This window comes from Rattus norvegicus, chromosome 5, assembly GCF_021556685.1.
Source record: "Rattus norvegicus strain SHRSP/BbbUtx chromosome 5, alternate assembly SHRSP_T2T, whole genome shotgun sequence".
Classification (NCBI taxonomy): domain Eukaryota; kingdom Metazoa; phylum Chordata; class Mammalia; order Rodentia; family Muridae; genus Rattus; species Rattus norvegicus.
Genome location: NC_141538.1, coordinates 29,589,024 through 29,608,866, shown reverse-complemented (window position 1 = coordinate 29,608,866; position 19,843 = coordinate 29,589,024). Strand labels below are relative to the sequence as shown.

General features: G+C 42.9%; 1 protein-coding gene across 1 annotated transcript in view; it reads left to right on the top strand.

The window, feature by feature from the left end:
• The first annotated feature begins 256 nt into the window (after positions 1 to 256).
• Ints8 (integrator complex subunit 8) overlaps positions 257 to 19,843 on the top strand; it is a 47,321-nt gene continuing 27,734 nt past the window's right edge. The window contains 11 exon segments of the mRNA NM_001427841.1: positions 257 to 516; positions 1,593 to 1,767; positions 4,769 to 4,909; positions 5,158 to 5,229; positions 6,858 to 6,909; positions 7,129 to 7,311; positions 10,909 to 11,016; positions 11,760 to 11,915; positions 15,654 to 15,754; positions 16,530 to 16,671; positions 19,589 to 19,659. Of these exon segments, the coding sequence (NP_001414770.1) occupies positions 387 to 516; positions 1,593 to 1,767; positions 4,769 to 4,909; positions 5,158 to 5,229; positions 6,858 to 6,909; positions 7,129 to 7,311; positions 10,909 to 11,016; positions 11,760 to 11,915; positions 15,654 to 15,754; positions 16,530 to 16,671; positions 19,589 to 19,659 (1,331 nt within the window). The 5' untranslated portion in view covers positions 257 to 386.

The window sequence follows — 19,843 nt, the reverse complement described above, 5'->3', positions numbered from 1 at the left end:
AAAAGGTAAAGCATTCAAGACAAAGCAACTAGATCTGGTCTCTTTCGTCTTATTACGAAGACATCGAACTTGCTTCATTTTCTCTGGGAACTCCCAGAGAACCTGGAGAGCCCCGCCGGAATCTAGCTTCTGAAGGGCCAGGTGACTCCATGGCAGCTAGAAGGCGAAGTGGTCTGTTGCTCCCGCCCCTTTCCTCCGAAGTCGAACAACGATTGGTCGAGAGCGTGGCGAGCTGCGGATCCGGGGGACAAGCTCCGGCAGACTACTGCGCCATCTTGGGCAGTGCGAGCGGTCTAGACGTTCCGGGCGGTTTCGCTGGATTAAGGGCCCGGGCGAGGGTCAGGTTGGAGCCGGGAGGCGGCGGGAGCAGCGGCGGCGGGGGCAGGATGAGCGCGGAGGCGGCGGACCGGGAGGCGGCCACCTCCAGCCGGCCCTGCACCCCGCCGCAGACCTGCTGGTTCGAGTTCCTGCTGGAGGAGTCGCTGCTAGAGAAGCATCTGCGCAAAGCCTGCCCGGGTGAGCGAGCGGGCGTGGTCCGCGGCCGGGCTGCGCTCTGTGCCCCGCTGACTGAGGCCTGGCAGGCGCGGCCGGGCCGAGCTCGACCGTACCCCAGCCGCGAGCGTCGCCGCAAAGGGTCTGAGGAAAGTTTCAGACAAAGGCCTTTCAGTCTGCAGCTGTCCTCACAGCGTAGGGCGCTCACACCCGCCGTGCGGGGGGCCGGGTCCTCGGTGTCTCACGGCCCTGGGGGGCTGATTTGGTGAGAACAGGAGAAGCTAGCCATCGCGGCTCTGCGGAGCTGGAGCCAGCCGTAGCCTTAGATTCTTGTTTATTCAGCCATGAGATTGTGTACTTGACTGTTGGACCCCGAATTAATATAAACCCCCCGAAAACAGGAACTGCTCGTGCAGTCCTCAGGTGGCTGTTGTATAGGGATACCAGTGTTTGCATAAATGCTGCTGGGCAAGGAACGTGCTCTTTCCTCTTTCCGGGCATTTTTGTAAAGATACAATGTAAGCTTATACCTTTAGCTTGCTGAGTTCTCTTTCGAATTTAGCCTTAGTAGGAGACTACTTTGTGAAAAGTTGGCATCATTAGTGGGGCAGTTTTATCAAGTGTATCTTAATGCTTTTAGAGCTTTCTTACTGACACATTGTTAAGGGCTTGTAGGGTGACAAGTTCTTTACATAGGTTACCTTCCTTAACAAAGCCTTCATAAAAGTGAGGTTAGTGGCGTTAGCCTCTCCTCTTCCTTGTGGGAAACAAAGCCAGAGACCGCTCAATAAGAGACTCCCAATTGTCAAGACAATAGTTCTTTCCTCTAATTAGTTAGCATTGGTCTAATCTTGAACTGGGAACTTGTATTGCTTAGTTCTTCCCTGTGAAATGCTTTGTTACGAATCCATTTTTTGACCTATGCCCCCAACCCCCAGACCTTCTTGCATATTAAGCAATCTGGCAAACACTGAGCTGCAGGTGTCTCTGACTACACCCCCAGATGTTGCAGGCCCCCCCATGTTCTTTCGTATATGCGGATCTTTTTGTATTGTTACTAACTCAAAAACTTTAAGACTTTAATTGCGTTTAAATCCTAGATCCCGCCCCAGTCCAGCTTATTGTTCAGTTCTTGGAGCAGGCTTCCAAACCTTCAGTGAACGAGCAAAACCAAGTCCAGCCGCCACCTGACAACAAGAGGAATCGCAGCCTGAAGCTTCTCGCTCTCAAGGTTGCTGCACATCTAAAGTGGGATTTAGATATACTGGAGAAAAGGTATAAAAATTTAAATGGCGTTATATTTGGAGCAGGGTTTAAATGTCTTTATTTCTGTCTCTATTCTAGAGTTTTTATGATAGTGACTTAAGTTACTTTTCTGCATGTTAGTGGCAGAATATTGAAGCATTTAAAAGAGGTATTAAGGGAGTTTTTAAACCTAGAAGTGTGTGTAGTTCCAACATCTTGCATCTGAGGCAGCAGATTCACTAGAGCCCCAAGTTAAGAGACCAGACTGGACAAGAGGATAATCAAACCATCCTACTCTGTAGCAGACTGCACGATCGTTTGAACCGCATATAAACCACCCTTGAAGGCCATGAGAAAACTCTTGTGGTACTAGAAATTGCAGCCAGGGCCTCTGGCATCCTAAGTAAGGTATTTACCACTAGTTGTAGATGAGTTGATATTACTTCAGACATGGTAACATGAAAAAATCCAGACTTGAGCTCTTTTTTTTTTTTTAATTTATTTATTGTATATAAGTACACTGTAGCTGTCTTCATGCATGCACACCAGAAGAGGGCATCAGATCTCATTACAGGTGGTTGTGAGCCACCATGTGGTTGCTGGGATTTGAACTCAGGACCTCTGTAAGAACAGTAAGTCCTCTTAACCACTGAGCCATCTCTCCAGCCCCCAGACTTGAGCTCTTTAAATGCTTTGGTTAGCCTAAGTATCTGATGACAATGAATAAAAGTTAATGATGGATTTGGCGGAATCATTCACTCCTCCCCAAAACTGTTACATTACTACTTAAATCAGCATTTACTTGCTTAAAAGCAAATAGTTTCAAAGCTTTGGTTAGAAAGTTTCTCATTTTCATCCTTTCAATTAAAAAAAAGGGAATATTTGAAAATTTAGAAAGACAGAAATAACATTTTTGTGTATTTTTTTTTTTTTGGTCCTGGTTTGTTTACAGTGTCAGACTAAGCCTAAGCCTCAGAGTAGGGATGTGTAGCCACCGAGCCCTGTGTCAGAACCATGTGTTAACTCTTTGTATTGTTGTTATTTGTTTAGAAAATTTTTATTGGAACTTCTTTTTTGTTTATTTTATGTGTATGAATGTTTGGCCTACATTCGTGTATGTGTGTCATGTATGTGCCTCCAGAGGTCAGAAAAGGGTGTCACATCCCCTGAACTGGAGTTATGGATGGTGTGTGTGGTGGGAATCCAGCCCACATCCTCTGAAGAAGTAACATGTGCTCTAACCACTGAGCATCTGTCCAGGACCCTTTTGTGTTTTGGACGTAAGATCCTGTGTAGCAGAAGCTGACCGTGATCTGGCTGTGTAACTGAAGAGGATCTCGAGTTCATGGCTATGTTGCCTTTACTTCCCCAAGTTGCTAGGACTCTGCATACTAACTTGTTACATTTGTAAATCGTGTTATCGTACCCAGTATAATGCTTTGATCTGGATCTTCACTTACCATGATATGAACTAGATGGGTATGGTGTTGTATACTCATAATCCCAGCACTTGGAAGCAGAGAGAGGGAAGATCAGTGGTCAGGGTCAGCCTGAGCTTCATAGCAAAAACAGCCTCAGTTTCTCACTTCACCACAAACCACCACAGAGTCCTTAACCATCGTTCATGGCATTAATTTACTTTGTTTCCAGGGTTTTTCATATATGTGTATATAAAGGTGGGGCTGAAGGTGTGCGCCACCACTGCCCAGCCTTTTTATTTATCTTTTAATTAATTATTTTGTGTATATGGGTGTTTTAATGGCATGTAGGTAGGAGAGGGCTTCAGATCCTCTGGGCCTAGAAGTGGACAGTTGTGAGCTGCCATCTGGGTGCTGAGAATTGAACCTGGGTCCGGTAAGAACAGACATTGCCCATAAAATCACCAAGCCATCTCTCTATCCTGTTTCCATTTTCTCACTGTTATAAACTCTAAGGTCTTAAATACTTTTTCCTAAGCAGAAGTCCACTGTGCAGCTCAAGCTGGTTTCACATTTTCTCTCTCTGTTGTAGCTGGTTGTCACCATATCCTGCTTCTGAGATTTATACATTAATCAGTGTGGTATTTCAAAACACTGTTTCCCACCATGTGTTCTTCAGCATTAAGTATAATATTTGTATAGTTTTGGTTGTTTGACCCATAATCTTATGTAGCCCGAGTTGGTGTCAAGTGTGTCATGGAGGGTGGCTGTGGGCTCCTCGCCTCTTGCCTCTGCCGTACAGATGCTGGGAATATAACTTGTAGCACCATGTCTGATTTCCAGGATTTTTAATCCGAAGGGAAACCTGACCATTAATGGATTACAAGAGACGTGTGTCCATGGTAATATATGAGACAACTGGAAAATTGAATACCCGTTAGTTTTTTTGGGGGGTGCTGGGAATTGAATTTGTGACCTCATGCATGCTTGACAAGTAAGGCACTATTTGCTGCATCCCCCAAGCCAACTAACCAACTGGCTATTTGATGATGAATTACTTTTTATTTTAGGGGGTGGGGTAGTGGTGGTAATGCTGGTGTTGTTGAAGCAGGATCTCACTGTGTGCACCAGGCTGTCCTCGAACTCACGGAGATCCTCATTCCTCTCCCTCCTGAGTACTAGGAAATGTAAATTATTTCCAGGTGATATTAATACTGTCGTTTTGTTAAGAATTTGCTTTTTGCACGTGTGGTGGTATACGTGTGTCACGCCAACACCTTGGAGGTTGAGACGGGGAGGCTGCCGGTTTGAGACCAGCCTGGACGGCATAGCAGAACCCTGTTTGAGAAAAGGAAACTAAATGTTTTTAGATGTAGTCTGAAGTCTGTAGTTTGAGAAGAGAAGAAAGAGGAGTGCTAATACGTTGAATAGTCAAAGGCTTGCGATGGGCGATGGGTGTGCGCTGCTCCCTTTTGTGTTGTTTAAGTCCATAGTAAACGGTCTTGGAATCTAAGAGGTCTTTGAACTGTGTGTTATTGTGACTCACAGTAGGAGTTTGTGTTCTGAGTGGCTCGTGCAACTGACCTGCAGACATGACCTGTGCTTCTCTCCAGCCTGTCTGTTCCGGTGTTGAACATGCTGCTGAACGAGCTGCTGTGCGTCAGTAAAGTCCCCCCTGGGACCAAGCACGTGGACGTGGACCTGGCTGCCCTTCCCCCAACCACTGCCATGGCTATCCTCCTCTACAACAGATGGTGAGCCGGCCAGCAAGTCCTTCCTTGCATGGTGCCCTTCAGACATTGTGCTTTTAAGGATCTCCTCTTGCTTCGGGGGTCTCTGGGCATCTTTGGGACTGTGAGTCTGAAAGTAGGGAAATTTTATTTATGACTGTGTAGATGAAAAGTACATTAGTGAAACTGTAGATGAAATCTCACAAGTTTTAAGTTATATTGATTATATTAAACTGGCCTTTTTATTAATTTTCTCTGTATCTTTTCTTTAGGGCAATTAGGACAATTGTTCAAAGTAGTTTTCCTGTCAAACAGGCTAAACCTGGACCTCCTCAACTAAATGTGTAAGTTGGCTAACAGAACCATCACTTGTGACATTTTTCATCATGATTTAAAATCATTTTATAGACTATAGAGGAAGTGGGACAGAGATAGGAGGACAGGGCCCTCAGGTGGGATTCATGGAGCTAGGGGAGTTGGAGGATAGAGTATGAAGACTTTTTCTGTATAATTAAATTGCCTTTAATGTGTGTTAATTAGTTTTGTACCTGGGGGAATTGTTTTAATATTCATAAGCGTTAATAGTGTGATGTTCGTTACAAAAGCGTGATTAAATATGAATTTAAGTCCAGTCATGCATTCTAAGTGGCAGCTTCTCCCACTTGAGAGCAATACCACACTTCCTGCCTTGACAGGAGTGAGGTTTACTTACTTAGACTTACAGAGGACAGCTGATCGATGGCACAGGCTTTAAGGGTCAGCCACGCTCCTTACAGTTGGAGCAGGTCTCTGTCGGGGCAGATGGTTTACTTAATGAGCCAGGATGCCAAGGAATAGAGGATAAAGCAGGGCTCAGTAGTGTCCTCTGGGGGCACACCCAGTGCTGTACCCACAGTATGTCTCAGAAGACCTGTCTGGGGAGGAAACTGCCACTGTTCCTGGTAATGGCAACATTGTACTAGGGTACCAGTAGTGACAGTGACCCATTCTCTTGCTCTCTCGCTCCCTCGCTCCGTTTGTTTATTTTTATGCACATTAGTGTTCTCCCCCTGTGTAAAGGTGCCAGGTCCTCTGGAACTTCAGTTACAGACAGTTGTGAGCTGCAATGTGGGAATTGAACCTGGGCCCTCCGGAAGATCAGCCAGTGCTCTAACCAGTGAGCCATCTCTCTGCCCCATGACCCATTCTTTATGACTATTACTATTGAACTTGAACTCCAAGTCCCTCCTTACTGTTTCTGAGAGCTAGGATTAAAGATTTGTGCCATCATGCTCAGCTTCTCTGCCACCTTTTCTTTTCTTTTTTAAGATGTAATTTTATTTTATGCTGTTGAATGTTTTGTCTACATATATGTAATTGTATCATGTGCGTGCCTGATGCCTTAGGGCAGAAGGTCTGGATCCCCTGGAACTTAAATCACACTAGGCTTTGAGCCACTACATAGGTCTGGGAACTGAACCCTGGTCTTTTGGAAGAGCAGCAAGTGCACAAGTGCTTCTAACAGCTGAGCTCTCTCCTGCTCCCTCTGTGTTTCTTTACATAAATAAGCTTTTGTTGTCAATAACTTTATTACTCTTTTCGTTGGTTTATTTCCTTCCCTTTTTTGTTTTGTTTAAAAGACAGCGTCTGATTTAGTTCTAAGTGGCCTCTACACTCAGTTTTCTAACTTGATTAGTCTTGGAACTCCTGATTCTCCTGTCCTGCTGTTCTCCTATAATGGCTGATAGGTGGGATTCATGTGTAGTTCAGTTTACTCCTAAACTGAAAGTTTATGCAATGCACTTGAGAAGGTCCTGGTAAATTAATGATCATCATAATAATATGTGACTTATTTGTTTAAACCAGAAAAGAAACAGTGTTGACATACTTTTAAAAATTAACTTCACGCTGAGGATGATAGTCTTTAATTTATATTTTTACATTCGTGCCTTAAGGGTTATGTTTCAGTGATCTTCAGTCATTTCTTTTTTAGCATGAACCAGATGCAACAGGAAAAAGAACTGACAGAGAACATTTTGAAAGTGGTGAGTACGGACGGTGTAGTGTTAGGTCTTAGGGACAGGTTAGCATGTAGAGATCCTCTGAGGTTCGTGCTACAACGGGTGAAGTCAGGGGTGTGTGGGAAGTGTGTGTGCGGGGGTCTGTGGGTCTGGGGGTGTGGGTGTGTATGTGTTGCTTTTATGAGACAAGCTTATCATGTAGCCCTACTAATTGTTGTGGTTTTGTTTATTAAATATCTGTAGCTAAGAGAACAAGCTGCTGATTCTATTTTGGTCCTGGAAGCAGCCCTGAAATTAAACAAGGATCTGTATGTTCACACGATGAGAACTTTGGACTTACTGGCTGTGGAACCAGGCACTGTGAATGGGGAAACTGAGAATTCTACGGCTGGGTTGAAAATCAGAACTGAGGAGATGCAGTGCCAGGTAGTTCTAAGTTTGTTTCTGTGACTTAGGTTTGGGCATCTGTCTGTCTGTCTGTATGCATGTATGTATGTATTTATTATTTTTTTAAAGAAACACTTCTATTATAACAGAGGTTGGCCTGAAACTTGCTTTGTGAGCAGAATTTGCGTTAGCCCCTTAAGTGCTGGGCTTATCAACATGTAGCACTACATGCAATTTAGATTTTTTAAGATTTATTTTATGTAAATGAGAGTGTCTTCAGACACACCAGAAGAGGGCATCAGATCCCATTACAGATGGTTGTGAGCCACCATGTCGTTGCTGGGAATTAAACTCAGGACCTCTGGAAGACCGGTCATTGCTCTTAACACTGAGTTATCTCTCTAGCACCAGAATCTACTAGATTTTTATTGGCAGTTACATCTTAGAAGTTTTATAGGCTTTTACAGGAGATTTTTCTAGAGAAAATGAAAAGGTTTCATAAAGTTTGCTATTTTTGAAGTAGGTCTGAATTGATTTGTGTACATTCATATTAGGAATGTAATTAAATCCCCAAAGACAACAAAAACTAATATTGTGGTAGGCTGAAAAAGCAGGCTTCTGTAAAATAACTGACTTCTTAAGGATCTTGTCTCTTTCCTGACTTTGGGCCCCTCGTTCCTTTGACAGTTTTCAGTTTTATCCTGCAAGGAACTACATGCCTTTTATCCCAGCCCTGGGGAGGCAGAAGCAAAGAAAGCAAGGCCAGCCTGGTCTACAGAGGGAGCAGCAAGGCAGCCAGGGCTACTTAGAGATCCTGTCTCCAAAAAAAACCATTTCAATTGTCAGTTGTCATTTTATGTGTTCAAGCTTTCCTTTTCCTCACGAGATCTACTGATTAGGCTTTTTTTGTTGTTTTTGTTTTGTTTTGTTTTGTTTTTTTGTCAGCTTGTTAAAAGCTGGAGTCATCTGAGATGAGAGAAATGATCAAAGAAAACGAGTCCATCAGGCTCTCCTGTGGGCAAGCCTGTGGAGTCATTTTCTTGATTAATGATGGATGCCCATGCCCCCCTGTGTGTGGTGCTGGTGGTCCTTGGTTGTATGAGAAGGTGGATTGACAAGCCAGTAAGCAGCACATCTCCATAGCCTCTGCCTCAGGTCCTGCCTCCAGGTTCTTGCTTTAAGTTCTACCCTGAATTCCTTCAGTTATAGAATGTTACCTAAAAGTTGTAAGAAGGAAAAAATATTTTTTCCCCAAGTGGATTTTGGTCATAGTCTTTATTATAGCTGTAGAAATGAAACTAGGGCTGGAGGGGCTCAGCGGTTAAGAGCACTGACGGCTCCCAACCGTCTGCAGTGCAATCCGATGCCCTCTTCTGGTGTGTCTGAAGACAGCTACAGTGTACTCACATACATAAAATAAATAAGTTAATAATAATAATAACAACAATAACAATAATGAAAAGAAGTGAAACTAAGGGCTGGAGATATGTTTAGCAGTGGGGGTGCTGGCCCCTCTTCCAGTGGACCACAGTTCAATTCCCCGCCCCACATGGCAGCTCACAGCCGTCCGTAACTTGAGTTCCATTAGATCATAGCAACAGGCACGCAGGTGATGCACTTATCTGTGTGTGTAGGCAAAATGTCTATACACATAAGAGAGATCCTTAAAAAAAAAAAAAAAAGCGTCGAATCAACCTAAGACTAGACTATAAGGTATATGAGGTCTGCACACAGCAGCAACCTCAGACTAGAGTGTAAGGTGTGTGAGGGCTGCACACACATGGCAGCTTGTTTTCTAGCACCAAGCCTTGAGGACAGCAAACATTTTAAATCATTTGCTCATTACCCTTTTGAGACTAAAATCCATGAGAAGGTGATGATGATTTTAGTTTTTTGAGACAGGGTTTCTCTGTGTAGCCCCGGCTGTCACGGATCTCTCACTTTCTGTAGACCAGACCAGAACTCAGAGATCTGCCTGCCTCTGCCTTCTGAATGCTGAGAGTAAAGGTGTGCACCACCATGCATGGCTGGATCATAACTTTAAAGGCCACTCTTTTCTTTATTTGTAGAAATGGCATCTTTCCCCTATTTTTCAATCAGAAAAGAGGTGGAAATGAGACAGTGATTTATGAAGGCTGTCTTTTCAGTGTTGGGAATAGCTGAAGGTAATCATTTCTTCAAGACTCAGTGAGAGTTTACGGGAGGAGGATACTTAGGTTTTGCTATTTAAAAAAAATGAATCACTGATGATAGATTCTAAGACTGGACTCTGATGTGGCGTTCTTTGCTTTCTAATGTCACTTTTCTTCATGTTGGTATTCTAAGAGTGGCTTGCTGGATTGAATTAGACTTCTAAGGGCATCGATTTAAGAGAACATTCTTGGAGGCTGCTGATGTAAATGAGTGGGTAGAGTGCTTGCATGGGCAGAATCCTAGGTGTGAGCCCTTGCTAGCATCACATTAAAAAACTGTAATGGCAATAAACGCTTGTCGTCCCAGTAACCAGATGTGGAAGCACAGCATCAGAACGTCATGGCCATCCTTGACTACATACGAGTCTGAGAACGTGTCTCAGAGTAAGGCCAGGCAGAAAGAGAGGGAGGGAGGGAAGGGGGCAGTGAGGAGTAAGGGGCAGAGTTTCTGGAAAATACATGCATTCTACTGTCACAAAGCAGTCATTATAATTTTCTAGTCAATACATCTCTCAGTTCAGTTTGTTATGGTAGACAATAATCCTTGTCTGTTTGTGGAGCGCTTCCTACCTCTGTTCTCTCTGTGACAGGAGAAATCTTTACCTATGGAAACTGGTAGCAGGCAACTGAACGCTTGAGGTATTGCCCTTCTGGCTTTGTCTAGCTTGGAAGCTCGACTATTCCAAGAATATGTGCTGTGCTTAGTGTGGATGGAACCAGGAGCTTGTCAGTCAGGGAAGGGGACTGTAGACTCGCAGGCAGCAGCAGTGACAGCAGATGGTCTACCAGGGCAGTGTGCAGCGCTGGAGGCTGTGAGGACCGCACAGGAGTTAGCTGTGGCATCCAGTGTGGAGAGTGGCTTCAGTAGCACTGTCCCCAGAGCAGTTTGACTTGGCTTTTTTCCTGTTCTCTTGTTTTTCTGACCTAATTCTTTGGCCTTCCAAATAATGCTGTACATTACTTGAAATAATTTGTTAGTTTTTGTTTGTTTTGTTTTTTTTTCTGTTGCTTAGGCCCAATTCAGCATGTAATATTGTGCATTGGATTATGTATTTTTACTTGTCTTTTTTTTTTCTTTGTTATCCTGCTAGTAAACATAGGTTTGAGCCAGGCATGGTGGTGAGAGCCTTTAATTCTAGTACTCTTGTGGATCTCTGATTTTGAGTCCAACCTGATCTATGTAGGGAGTTCCAGAACAGCCAGAGAAAACTGTCTCAAAACAAACAAAATAAATGAATAAATAAATTTGAGTTTTATCAACTTTTGTTGTTTTTCTGAGGCAGTGTTTCTCCTGTGTAGCCTTGGCTGTCCTGGAACTCTTATATAGACCAGGCTAGTCCCTGCCTCCTTAACATTAGGATTAAAAGTGTGCACCACCACTGCCCAATGTATTGACTCTTAAGTACATAAAAATTCTGAAGCAAATTGGTGTTTGGTTTTCCAGGTGTGTTATGATTTGGGCGCAGCCTACTTCCAGCAGGGCTCCACAAATTCAGCTGCCTATGAGAGCGCTCGAGAGAAGTTTTTTAGAACTAAAGAACTAATTGCAGAGGTAAGCACGGTAATAAACGATATATAATATTTGTCCCTTACACATGAGTGTATGGGGGCCACACCACCACACTTGCTATCTTAGTTTCTTTTTCCCTTGCTGTGATAAAATATCTAACAGCAACTTAAGAGAAAAACGTTTATTTTGGGCCGTAGTTTGAGGCACCGAATGCTGGGCTATCAAGGCAGTAGGAATTTGAAAAGGCTCTCCTGTTGTAAATCTGTCTGAGATGTAGATCTAACATTGTGTAGGCGTGTGGGGGTTGTTACTCATCGTTACTGTCTTTCTTGTCATACCTCCTGAAGTGATGACTGCTTCATCAATCAATCAATAAAAGATAAAAAGTGAGCATCCAGACAAGTGTCAGTCAGTCAGTAAAAAGGAAAGGGCCAGATGATCGATAATCAGTTTCTGAATAAATAAATGAAAAGAAAAGGACCAGACAATTAATAGCTAAGTTCTGTGGATCATACTCAGTCTGTCTTGGCAGTTCATTGTTTTCAACCCTAAAAAATATTTTTTAGTTCAAGGGACATGCAGAATCAGATCACAGATTGTACTTGGTCAATGAATAATGTTCTGCTGATCTCTGCTCAGAATATTTAACCTAACAGCTATTTGCGGTTCCCCCAGTTTTGAAATTTTCTTTATTGTTTTCTTGTACTGTTAAAATGCACTAAGGAGAACTAATCTGCTGTGTATATTTCATTAACGGATAATGATATATAACTCTTACTTTGCAGATAGGTTCATTATCTCTTCATTGTACCATAGATGAGAAGCGGTTAGCTGGCTACTGTCAAGCGTGTGATGTTCTTGTACCTTCCTCTGATACTAACTCTCAGCAGGTGACTCCATACAGTCAAGTCCATATTTGTTTGCGGTCTGGCAGCTATCAGGTAAGAGATGAGTGTGACTGCACAGCAGTAGTTGACAAGTTTTAGAAACAAATCATGTCCAGATCCTGCTCCCACTGTTTGCCAAGTGTGCCTCGGAGCCGGTCACCTACACTGTCAGCCAGGCCTTCACGTAATGCTGTCCTTGCTATAATTACCTCGTTTTCAAGATTATAATGTGATGTGGTGAGACGTTAACATCAGTCCTGTGTGTTCATTGTTCCCGATACCTTTGGAAAGTAAAGCCTGTTCGTCTAATCACCCACAGGAAGCCTGAGACCGTGTCTGTCTTAGCGTCGCTTACATCCCATCTCAGAGAAGCCAAGAGCCAGCAGAGTGGCTTATGGCTGGGCTGCTCGGTGACAGACTCCCTTTGCCAGTGAGCCTGGGCACTGCCTCAGATCATAGGCACCGTCCTGTCTGGGCACTGTCCTCTTTCCCTGTTTGTCTGTGTTAGGGTGTCTCTGTTATGTACCTCTGGCTGTTCTGGAACTCAGAGTCAGAACTGCTGGGATTACAGGCATCTGGCTGCCACATCTGGCTGTCCTTTGCTTTTTTTTTTTTTTTTTTTTTTTTTTTTTTTTTTTTGGTTCTTTTTTTCGGAGCTGGGGACCGAACCCAGGGCCTTGCGCTTCCTAGGTAAGCGCTCTACCACTGAGCTAAATCCCCAGCCCCGCTTTTTTTTTTTAAAGATTTATTTACTTATTATGTATATAGTATTCTGCCTGCATATATGGCCAGAAGAGAGCACCAGATCTCATTACAGATAACCATGTGATAACCATTACAGATAATGTGAGCCACCATGTGTTTGCTGGGAATTGAACTCAGGACCTCTGGGGAAGAGTGGCCAGTGCTCTTAACCTCTGAGCCATCTCTCCAGCCCTATCCTTTGCTTTTTTAATGAAAATAACTAGCAGTGCGAGTGTTGGTGGTGAAGTCATTTTCAGAATTTTCTTCCCAACATTGCCTTTATGTTGTATGTCTAACTCAGAACAGGAAACATAAAACAGTCAAGCTTAACTTTCATCATTTGTTTTTATTTTATTTTTTAATTTAATTAGTTTATTTTACTTTATGTTCATGAATGTTTTAGCTATTGGATCCTCTGGAACTAGGGTTGTGAGCCACCATGTGAGTGATGGGTCTTGAACATGGGTCTTCTGTAAGAGCAACACGTGCTCTTAACCACTGAGCCCTCTCTCCTGCCCCTTATTTTTTTTATTAAAGTTTTGATGTCTTGAGGCAGGGCTTTCCTCTATGCCAGAATGACCTAGAACTGGTAACCCTTCCAAATGCTGAAATTTACTTTGTGTTTCCCCAATTCGGTATTTAATCCCAGATTCATAATTCATTATTTTTCTTCTAAAATTTCTTTTCTTTGACACAAAAAATACACAAAAAGAAATATTGTAAACTTTTTCCTTTTTCCCTTACCCTCTTTGTTGTTTTTGTTTTGTTTAAGATAGAGTTGCTCTGTGTAGCCTTGGCTGTCTGGAATGTGCTCTGTAGACCAGGCTGGCCTCAAACTCAGAGATCCCCTTGCCTCTGCCTCTGCCTCTGCCTCTGCCTCCAGAGTGCTGGGATTAAAGGTGTTCACCAACACTCCTGGCCCTCCCTCTCTCTCTCTTTTAATAATTTTTGTTTTGAGTAGGAAATTAAATTTTCTAGAAGTTGAATGATAGATACTAATGAGTTCAGTAAAGTTTAGACATCTTTCTTTTACATTTAGCAATACAGATTTATAGAGGGTCTGTCTATTAGAGCAGTGGTTCTCACTTTTGGGAGTTGAGTGACCCTGCTTATCAGATTTTTACATTATGATTCATAATGTTGACAAAATTACAGTTATAGTAGCAATGGGAACACTTATGTTTGGGGGTCACCACAATATTAGGAACCGTATTAAAAGGTCACAGTATTAGGAAGGTTGAGAACCACTGCATTAGAATAACATGGATTATAAGAAGGAAAAATTAGGTTAGCTAGTGGTGGCATGTACCTTTAATCCTAGCATTTGGGAAGCACAGTCAGTTGGATCTCTGAGTTCAAGGCCTGCCTGGTCTACAGAGTGAGTTCTGGGCCAGTCAGGGCTATATAATAACAGCCTTTCAAAAGCTGCTTGAAGGGCTTAGGCCTGTGCAAATAAGAGCTTTGGAATATCCCTTTTCCTCATGTTACTGTGAATGTAAATAGCCTCCATATAGTAGGCCAAGAACTTAGATATAATGAGGAGCTGAGAGGGGAGGAGCGGGTACTAGAGAGATGGTTCAGTGGTTGGTTAAGAGCATTCGCTGCTCTTCCACAGGTCTTGAATTCAAATTCCAGCAATTAAAATGGTGGCTCACAACCATCTATAAAGGATCTGATGCCCTCTTCTGGCACACAGGCATGCATATAGACAGAGCACTCATACATTTTAAAAAACAACATACATCAATAGCAAAAAGAAAAAAGCCGTTATGTTGATGCTCTGCAATGTATGGCAGTTGGCATATGTACAACTGTTTTGTCTCTCAGACATTGTATTTAGGTTTTTATCTGGATAGAACCCTTTACATGGACCCTGTAGTTTTTTGCTTCATGTTAGTCAAGCTATGATAATGAAGCAGACAGTGGCATCTCTCAGTCTCACAGCTGCCCAGTGCTGACCTGCTTCTGAGCATTCTCGCATTGCCCTGTTTTGTACGGAGGTGGAATTGTGTCTTTGTGATAGTGGCTGACTAACAGATAGTAGCAGAAATCCTCTTCCCACACTGTCCCTCCCTCTTTTGCATAGCTGGAGAAAGACTGTGAAAGGGTTCATACATAGTATGTAATATTTTCTGTAATTTACTAAATAGTGTATTTTAGATTATTTGAATTTATTGGAATTCTTAGTATGCTTTGCCCAGGAAATTAATTTTAATTATTTCAAGGTTTGTTTGTTTTTTAAGAAGTTTGCTTCATGAATAAAACCTTTAAAGGTTATTTGAAAGGTTTTTGTTGTTGTTGCTGTTGAATATTGATCGATTGATTGATTGCTCAGTTGATAGATTGAGATGGACTTTCGATATGCAGTCCAGGCTGATCTTCACTTTTCATCTTCTTGCCTTAACCTCCCACTTGCTACAGTTGGAGGTATATGATGCACTCTTGGCTACAGTCCAGTGTGCTTGTGTTTTGTTTCTGATTAGAAGCTAAGGCTTCAGTAGTTTCATTTTTTCCTGCTTCTCACTTGTGCTCCATGGTCTTCAACCTGGAGAAAGGGGAACTATTTCTGTTCTTAGTCTAATTTCAGAATTTTTTTTTTTAAGATTTTATTCATTATATGAGTACACTGTAGCTGTGTTCAGACACACCAGAAGAGGGCATCAGATCCCATTACAGATGGTTCTGAGCCACCATGCGGTTGCTGGGAATTGAACTCAGGACCTCTGGAAGAACAGTCGGAGCTCTTAACCACTGAGCCATCTCTCCAGCCCCCTGATTTCAGAATTTTTAAAGAGAATGCTTTTAATTTTTATAGCTCAACATGTGTCTTAGGATGGCTTTGAATTTCTCTTGCCTCTACTGCCTAATGCTGAGATGCAGGCCTGCACCCCTGCCCAGTCTAAGCACTGCTGACACTGAACCAGGGCTTGCTCACGCTACACACGCAGGCCTCTGCCAGCCGGGCTGCATTCTGACCCGTAGACTGTGTGTGGTAAAGAAACGGCCTTGGTTTTCTCACATGAATGCGATTTAATGTCTCTGTTCCAGGAGGTGGTGCAGATTTTCATCGAAGATAACGTAACTTTCACTTTACCTGTCCAGTTCCGGCAGTCAGTATTAAGGGAGCTCTTTCAGAAAGCTCAACAGGGGTAAGTTGAAACATTTGTTTGGGTTTTTGAATAACAGAACAAGTGTTTTGTGGATTATGAAATCACACAAGTTATCTGCAAATTATTAACATTAGTTTCAAATTTGATGATATAATGGACAAATAGTGTTGTGGAGCCTTTTTCGAAAGATTTATTTATTCGTGTATTTTGTGTATGAGTGCTCTGTCTTCATACATCAGAAAAGGGACTCAGATCCCATTACAGATGCTTGTGAGCCACCATGTGGTTGGTTGCTGGGAGTTGAACTCAGGACCTCTCAAAGAGCGCTCACGTGCTCTTACCTGCTGAGCTAGCTTGTCTCTAGGCTCTGGGAAGACATTTTTAAGTGCTTGTTTTTATGTATCTGCGCGTTTCCTCCTTTGGTATCTGTACACCCTGTTGCATGCCTGGTGTCGTCAAGGTCAGAAGAGGGTGCTTGATCCTCTGGAACTGAAGTGACAAACACTGGAAGGCGACAGTGAACACACGGCCTCTGGAAGAGCAGCCAGTGCTGCTCTTAATCACTTCAGCCCAGTGGGGACATTTGAACGTCTTTCCCTTTGTTTCTTTTAAAACTGCTTGCAGTGAGAACATTATTTGGAGCACAGTTCTTACACCTACTTAATCTTTAGAGTTCTTTTTGTATTCTTTTTTGTACTTTTCTTTGAGTTGGTATATGGTATTTAGTAGTGTACTGAATGTCCTAAAATGTTACCTCAATCCTGCTCACATTTTATACTAAAAACATTCATGATTTTACTTTTGTGTTTTGTAGAAATGAAGCTCTAGATGAAATCTGTTTTAAAATTTGTTCCTGCAACACAGTACGAGATATACTGGAAGGCAGAACAATTAGTGTCCAGTTCAATCAACTGTTTCTCAGACCAAACAAAGAAAAAATAGATTTTCTCCTCGAGGTAAGGCATTTCCCCTGTGGTAATAGAACATCTGTGTTTCTTTTCTTTTTTTCTTTTTTTTTAATAATTCATTTGCTTATTTATTTATTATGTATACAGAGTTCTGCCTGTATGCCAGAAGGGGGCATCAGATCCCATTACAGATGGTTGTGCTCCACCATGTGGCTGCTGGGATTTGAACTAAGGACCTCTAGAAGAGCAGTCAGTGCTCCTAACCACTGAGCCGTCTCTCCAGCCCCCTGTGTTTCTTTTCTGTGCCCGAGAGTTGACAGTATTAACAAATTGAGCAGCAGCAGCTGCCTTTCCTCCTCTTCCTCTCCCTCCTCCTCCTCTCTGTCCTTCTCTTCTCCCTCAGCTTCTTGCTAGTCTTGTTGTTGGCCTGGACCTGCGGTGTATGAGGTAGACGCCTGCTGGCCTGTTGTGTTCCGTGTCCTCTTCAGACAGCCCTTTCCGCTTTGCTGCCTCATTTCTGTTGCAGCTTCCCTCCCATTCTCTTTGCTCTGTCACTGACTCCTCTGCTCTACTGCACTTAGGGCTGCACCCTCGTGTTCTGCTTTTTTTCGATCGATCAATCGATCGATTGATTGATTGATTGATTTATGAAGATAGTCCAGGGCTCAGTGATTAAGAGCACTGACTGCTCTTACACAGGTCCTGAGTTCAATTCCTAGCAACATGGTGGCTCACAACCATCTGTAATGAGATCTGATGCCCTCTTCTGTTGTGCATGAAGAGAGCTACAGTGTACTCATAAAATAAATAAATAAATCTTTAGAAAAAAACCAAAAGCAATCCTGCTGTGTAGAGCAGGCTGGTCTCATCCAGAGATCCAGTTGTCTCTGCCTCCTAAGTGGTGAGACTAAGTCCTTATGCCAGGCGCTTGCCTGAGATCTATTTTCTGTGTGTGTTTATGTGTCTTCCTGAGTTTATGTGCTCTGTGTGTGTGTGGGCACTTCCGGAGGCCAGAAGCCATCGGATCCTCTAATTAGAGTTACAAAGAACGTATGCCATCTGTTTCAGGTGCTGGGAAATGAACCCAGATCTTCGTTCCTTCCGCAAGAGCAGTCAGTGCTCGTAACTGCTGAACTGTCTCTCAGTTCCCAAGTGGTTTCTTGTTTGTTTCTTTTGTTGTTTTGAGACCGAGTTAATCCATAGCCCTGGCTATGACCTGGCTGTCCTAAAACAATCTATGTAGCTAGGCTAGCCCTGATCCCACAGATGCCTGCCTCTGCCTGTCAAGTGCTAAGGTTAAAGGCATGGGCCCCTAACTCGGCTTCAGCCCCCAAGTCTTAACTTTTACAAATTAGAAATGTCTTATTACACTGATGTGTGTATTTGTTATTTATGTATACGTGTGTACACATGCAGTTACACACATGTAGAGGTCTGGGTATAACTTGTAGATGTTGGAACTTAAATATTATCGTGCTTTGCCAAGTTCCCTTACCTGTTGAGCCATCTCGCCAGACCTAAAAACTGAATAAAAGATTTACTTTTATTTATTTCAGTGTTTAAGTGAGCATACGTGTATATGTATACCCACCTCTGTATGAGCTCAGAGGCCAGAAGAGGGTGTTAAGTGTCCTGTGTCACCTTCTACCTCATTTTTTGAATCAAGATCTTATTGCTGACCCTTGAGCTTGTGTTTTTTTTTTTTCAACTTTGCCTGGATCCTCTTCTCTTTGCTGTCTTGGAACAGGGTTCCGTGCATCTCCGTGCATCTCCGGGCACGGGACCCTGAGCTTGTTCTGTGCGTGCTGGAGCCTGACTTCCAGTCCTTAGCATCCGCAGAGTTACTGCCGAGTGGTTTGTCAGCTGTCCTGTCTGAATTGTGTCGTTTTGAGATACAGGCTGACTGCTTCACCTAGACGGCAACAAACTGGTGTCTTCTTAACCCGGTCTGTCCAGTGCTGAGATGGCAGGCGTGTGCCACCCTTGCCTGGTTTTCCATGGTTTTTAGTATGGACCTGATGTATTGGTTACGGGCACGATGAACTTTGTACATTTCTTGTCTAGATCATTGCTGGTCCCTTAAGTTTTCCTTGCTGCACTGAAGTGTAGCTCACCTGTAGGATGCTTACCTAGCCTGCGCCAAAGCCTGGTTTTGTTCCCATCAACAGGTGACACTGGTTGTGGTAACCCAAGTCTGTAGAGAGTGAGAGGTACAAGGTCATTCTTAGCTACTTGACAAATTAGAGGCTGCTGGAATATGTGGGACCTGTCTCAAAAACAAAACAAACAAAACAAAACCCCGAAACAAACCCAACTGAAAAAGCATTATAGCTTTATCTCTCGGTGTAGTGATCTGTCACAGGGATTGGGACTGCTCTCCTTGTTGAGGGTACTTAGCAGTATGCTTCTGTCTTATATGTTAGAAGAATTCTTGAAACTTAGTAGAAGGCAGATCCTGTCTCCTAAATAGGAACTTAAAGCACCAAGTTGTTATTAACTACATATGCCTGAGCTTATGAATATGGTTGGTCCACTTCCTTTCCTTAATGAATTCCTATCTTGGACTTTTGTCTTAAATTATTTAACCAAATTGGTGACTAGTAATTGAAACATAAAAGTTCAGTTGTTTGGAGCAGTGGAGACAGCTCAGTAGTTAAGATCATTGGCTGTTCTACAGAATCAGGTCAGCTCCCAGGACCCAACACTGGCTTAACCATCTTTAACTCCAGTTCCAGGGGATCTGTCCAGTACTGCCTTCCGGCCTCTGCAGACATCGGGCATGTCCAGGTGCACAAGTAGACACCCAGGCTGAATGAACATCCGACTCATTGAAAAAAACGTGCACACGCGCGAGTGTACACACACACACACACACACACACACACATACACTGAGTTCTTTATTTAGAAATGTCAATATTTCAAGCTGAGATGCATATTCAAATGAAAATTATTCAAATTCCTAGGTATGTTCAAGATCAATAGACATAGAAAAAGCTTCAGATTCTTTGAAAGGAAACATGGCTGCTTTTCTAAAGTAAGTACCTCTTTGTTTTAAACTCAGAACTTAGTTTCATGCGAAAAATATTTTCTTTCTTTTTAGACATTTTATTTTTTTAAATGTTATGTTTATGTGTGTGTTGTTTCTGTCTCTGTATGAGCACATGCAAGAGTGTCTGTGTGGGGGTCAATGGACAAAGGGTTGTGTTCTTTCCTTACAT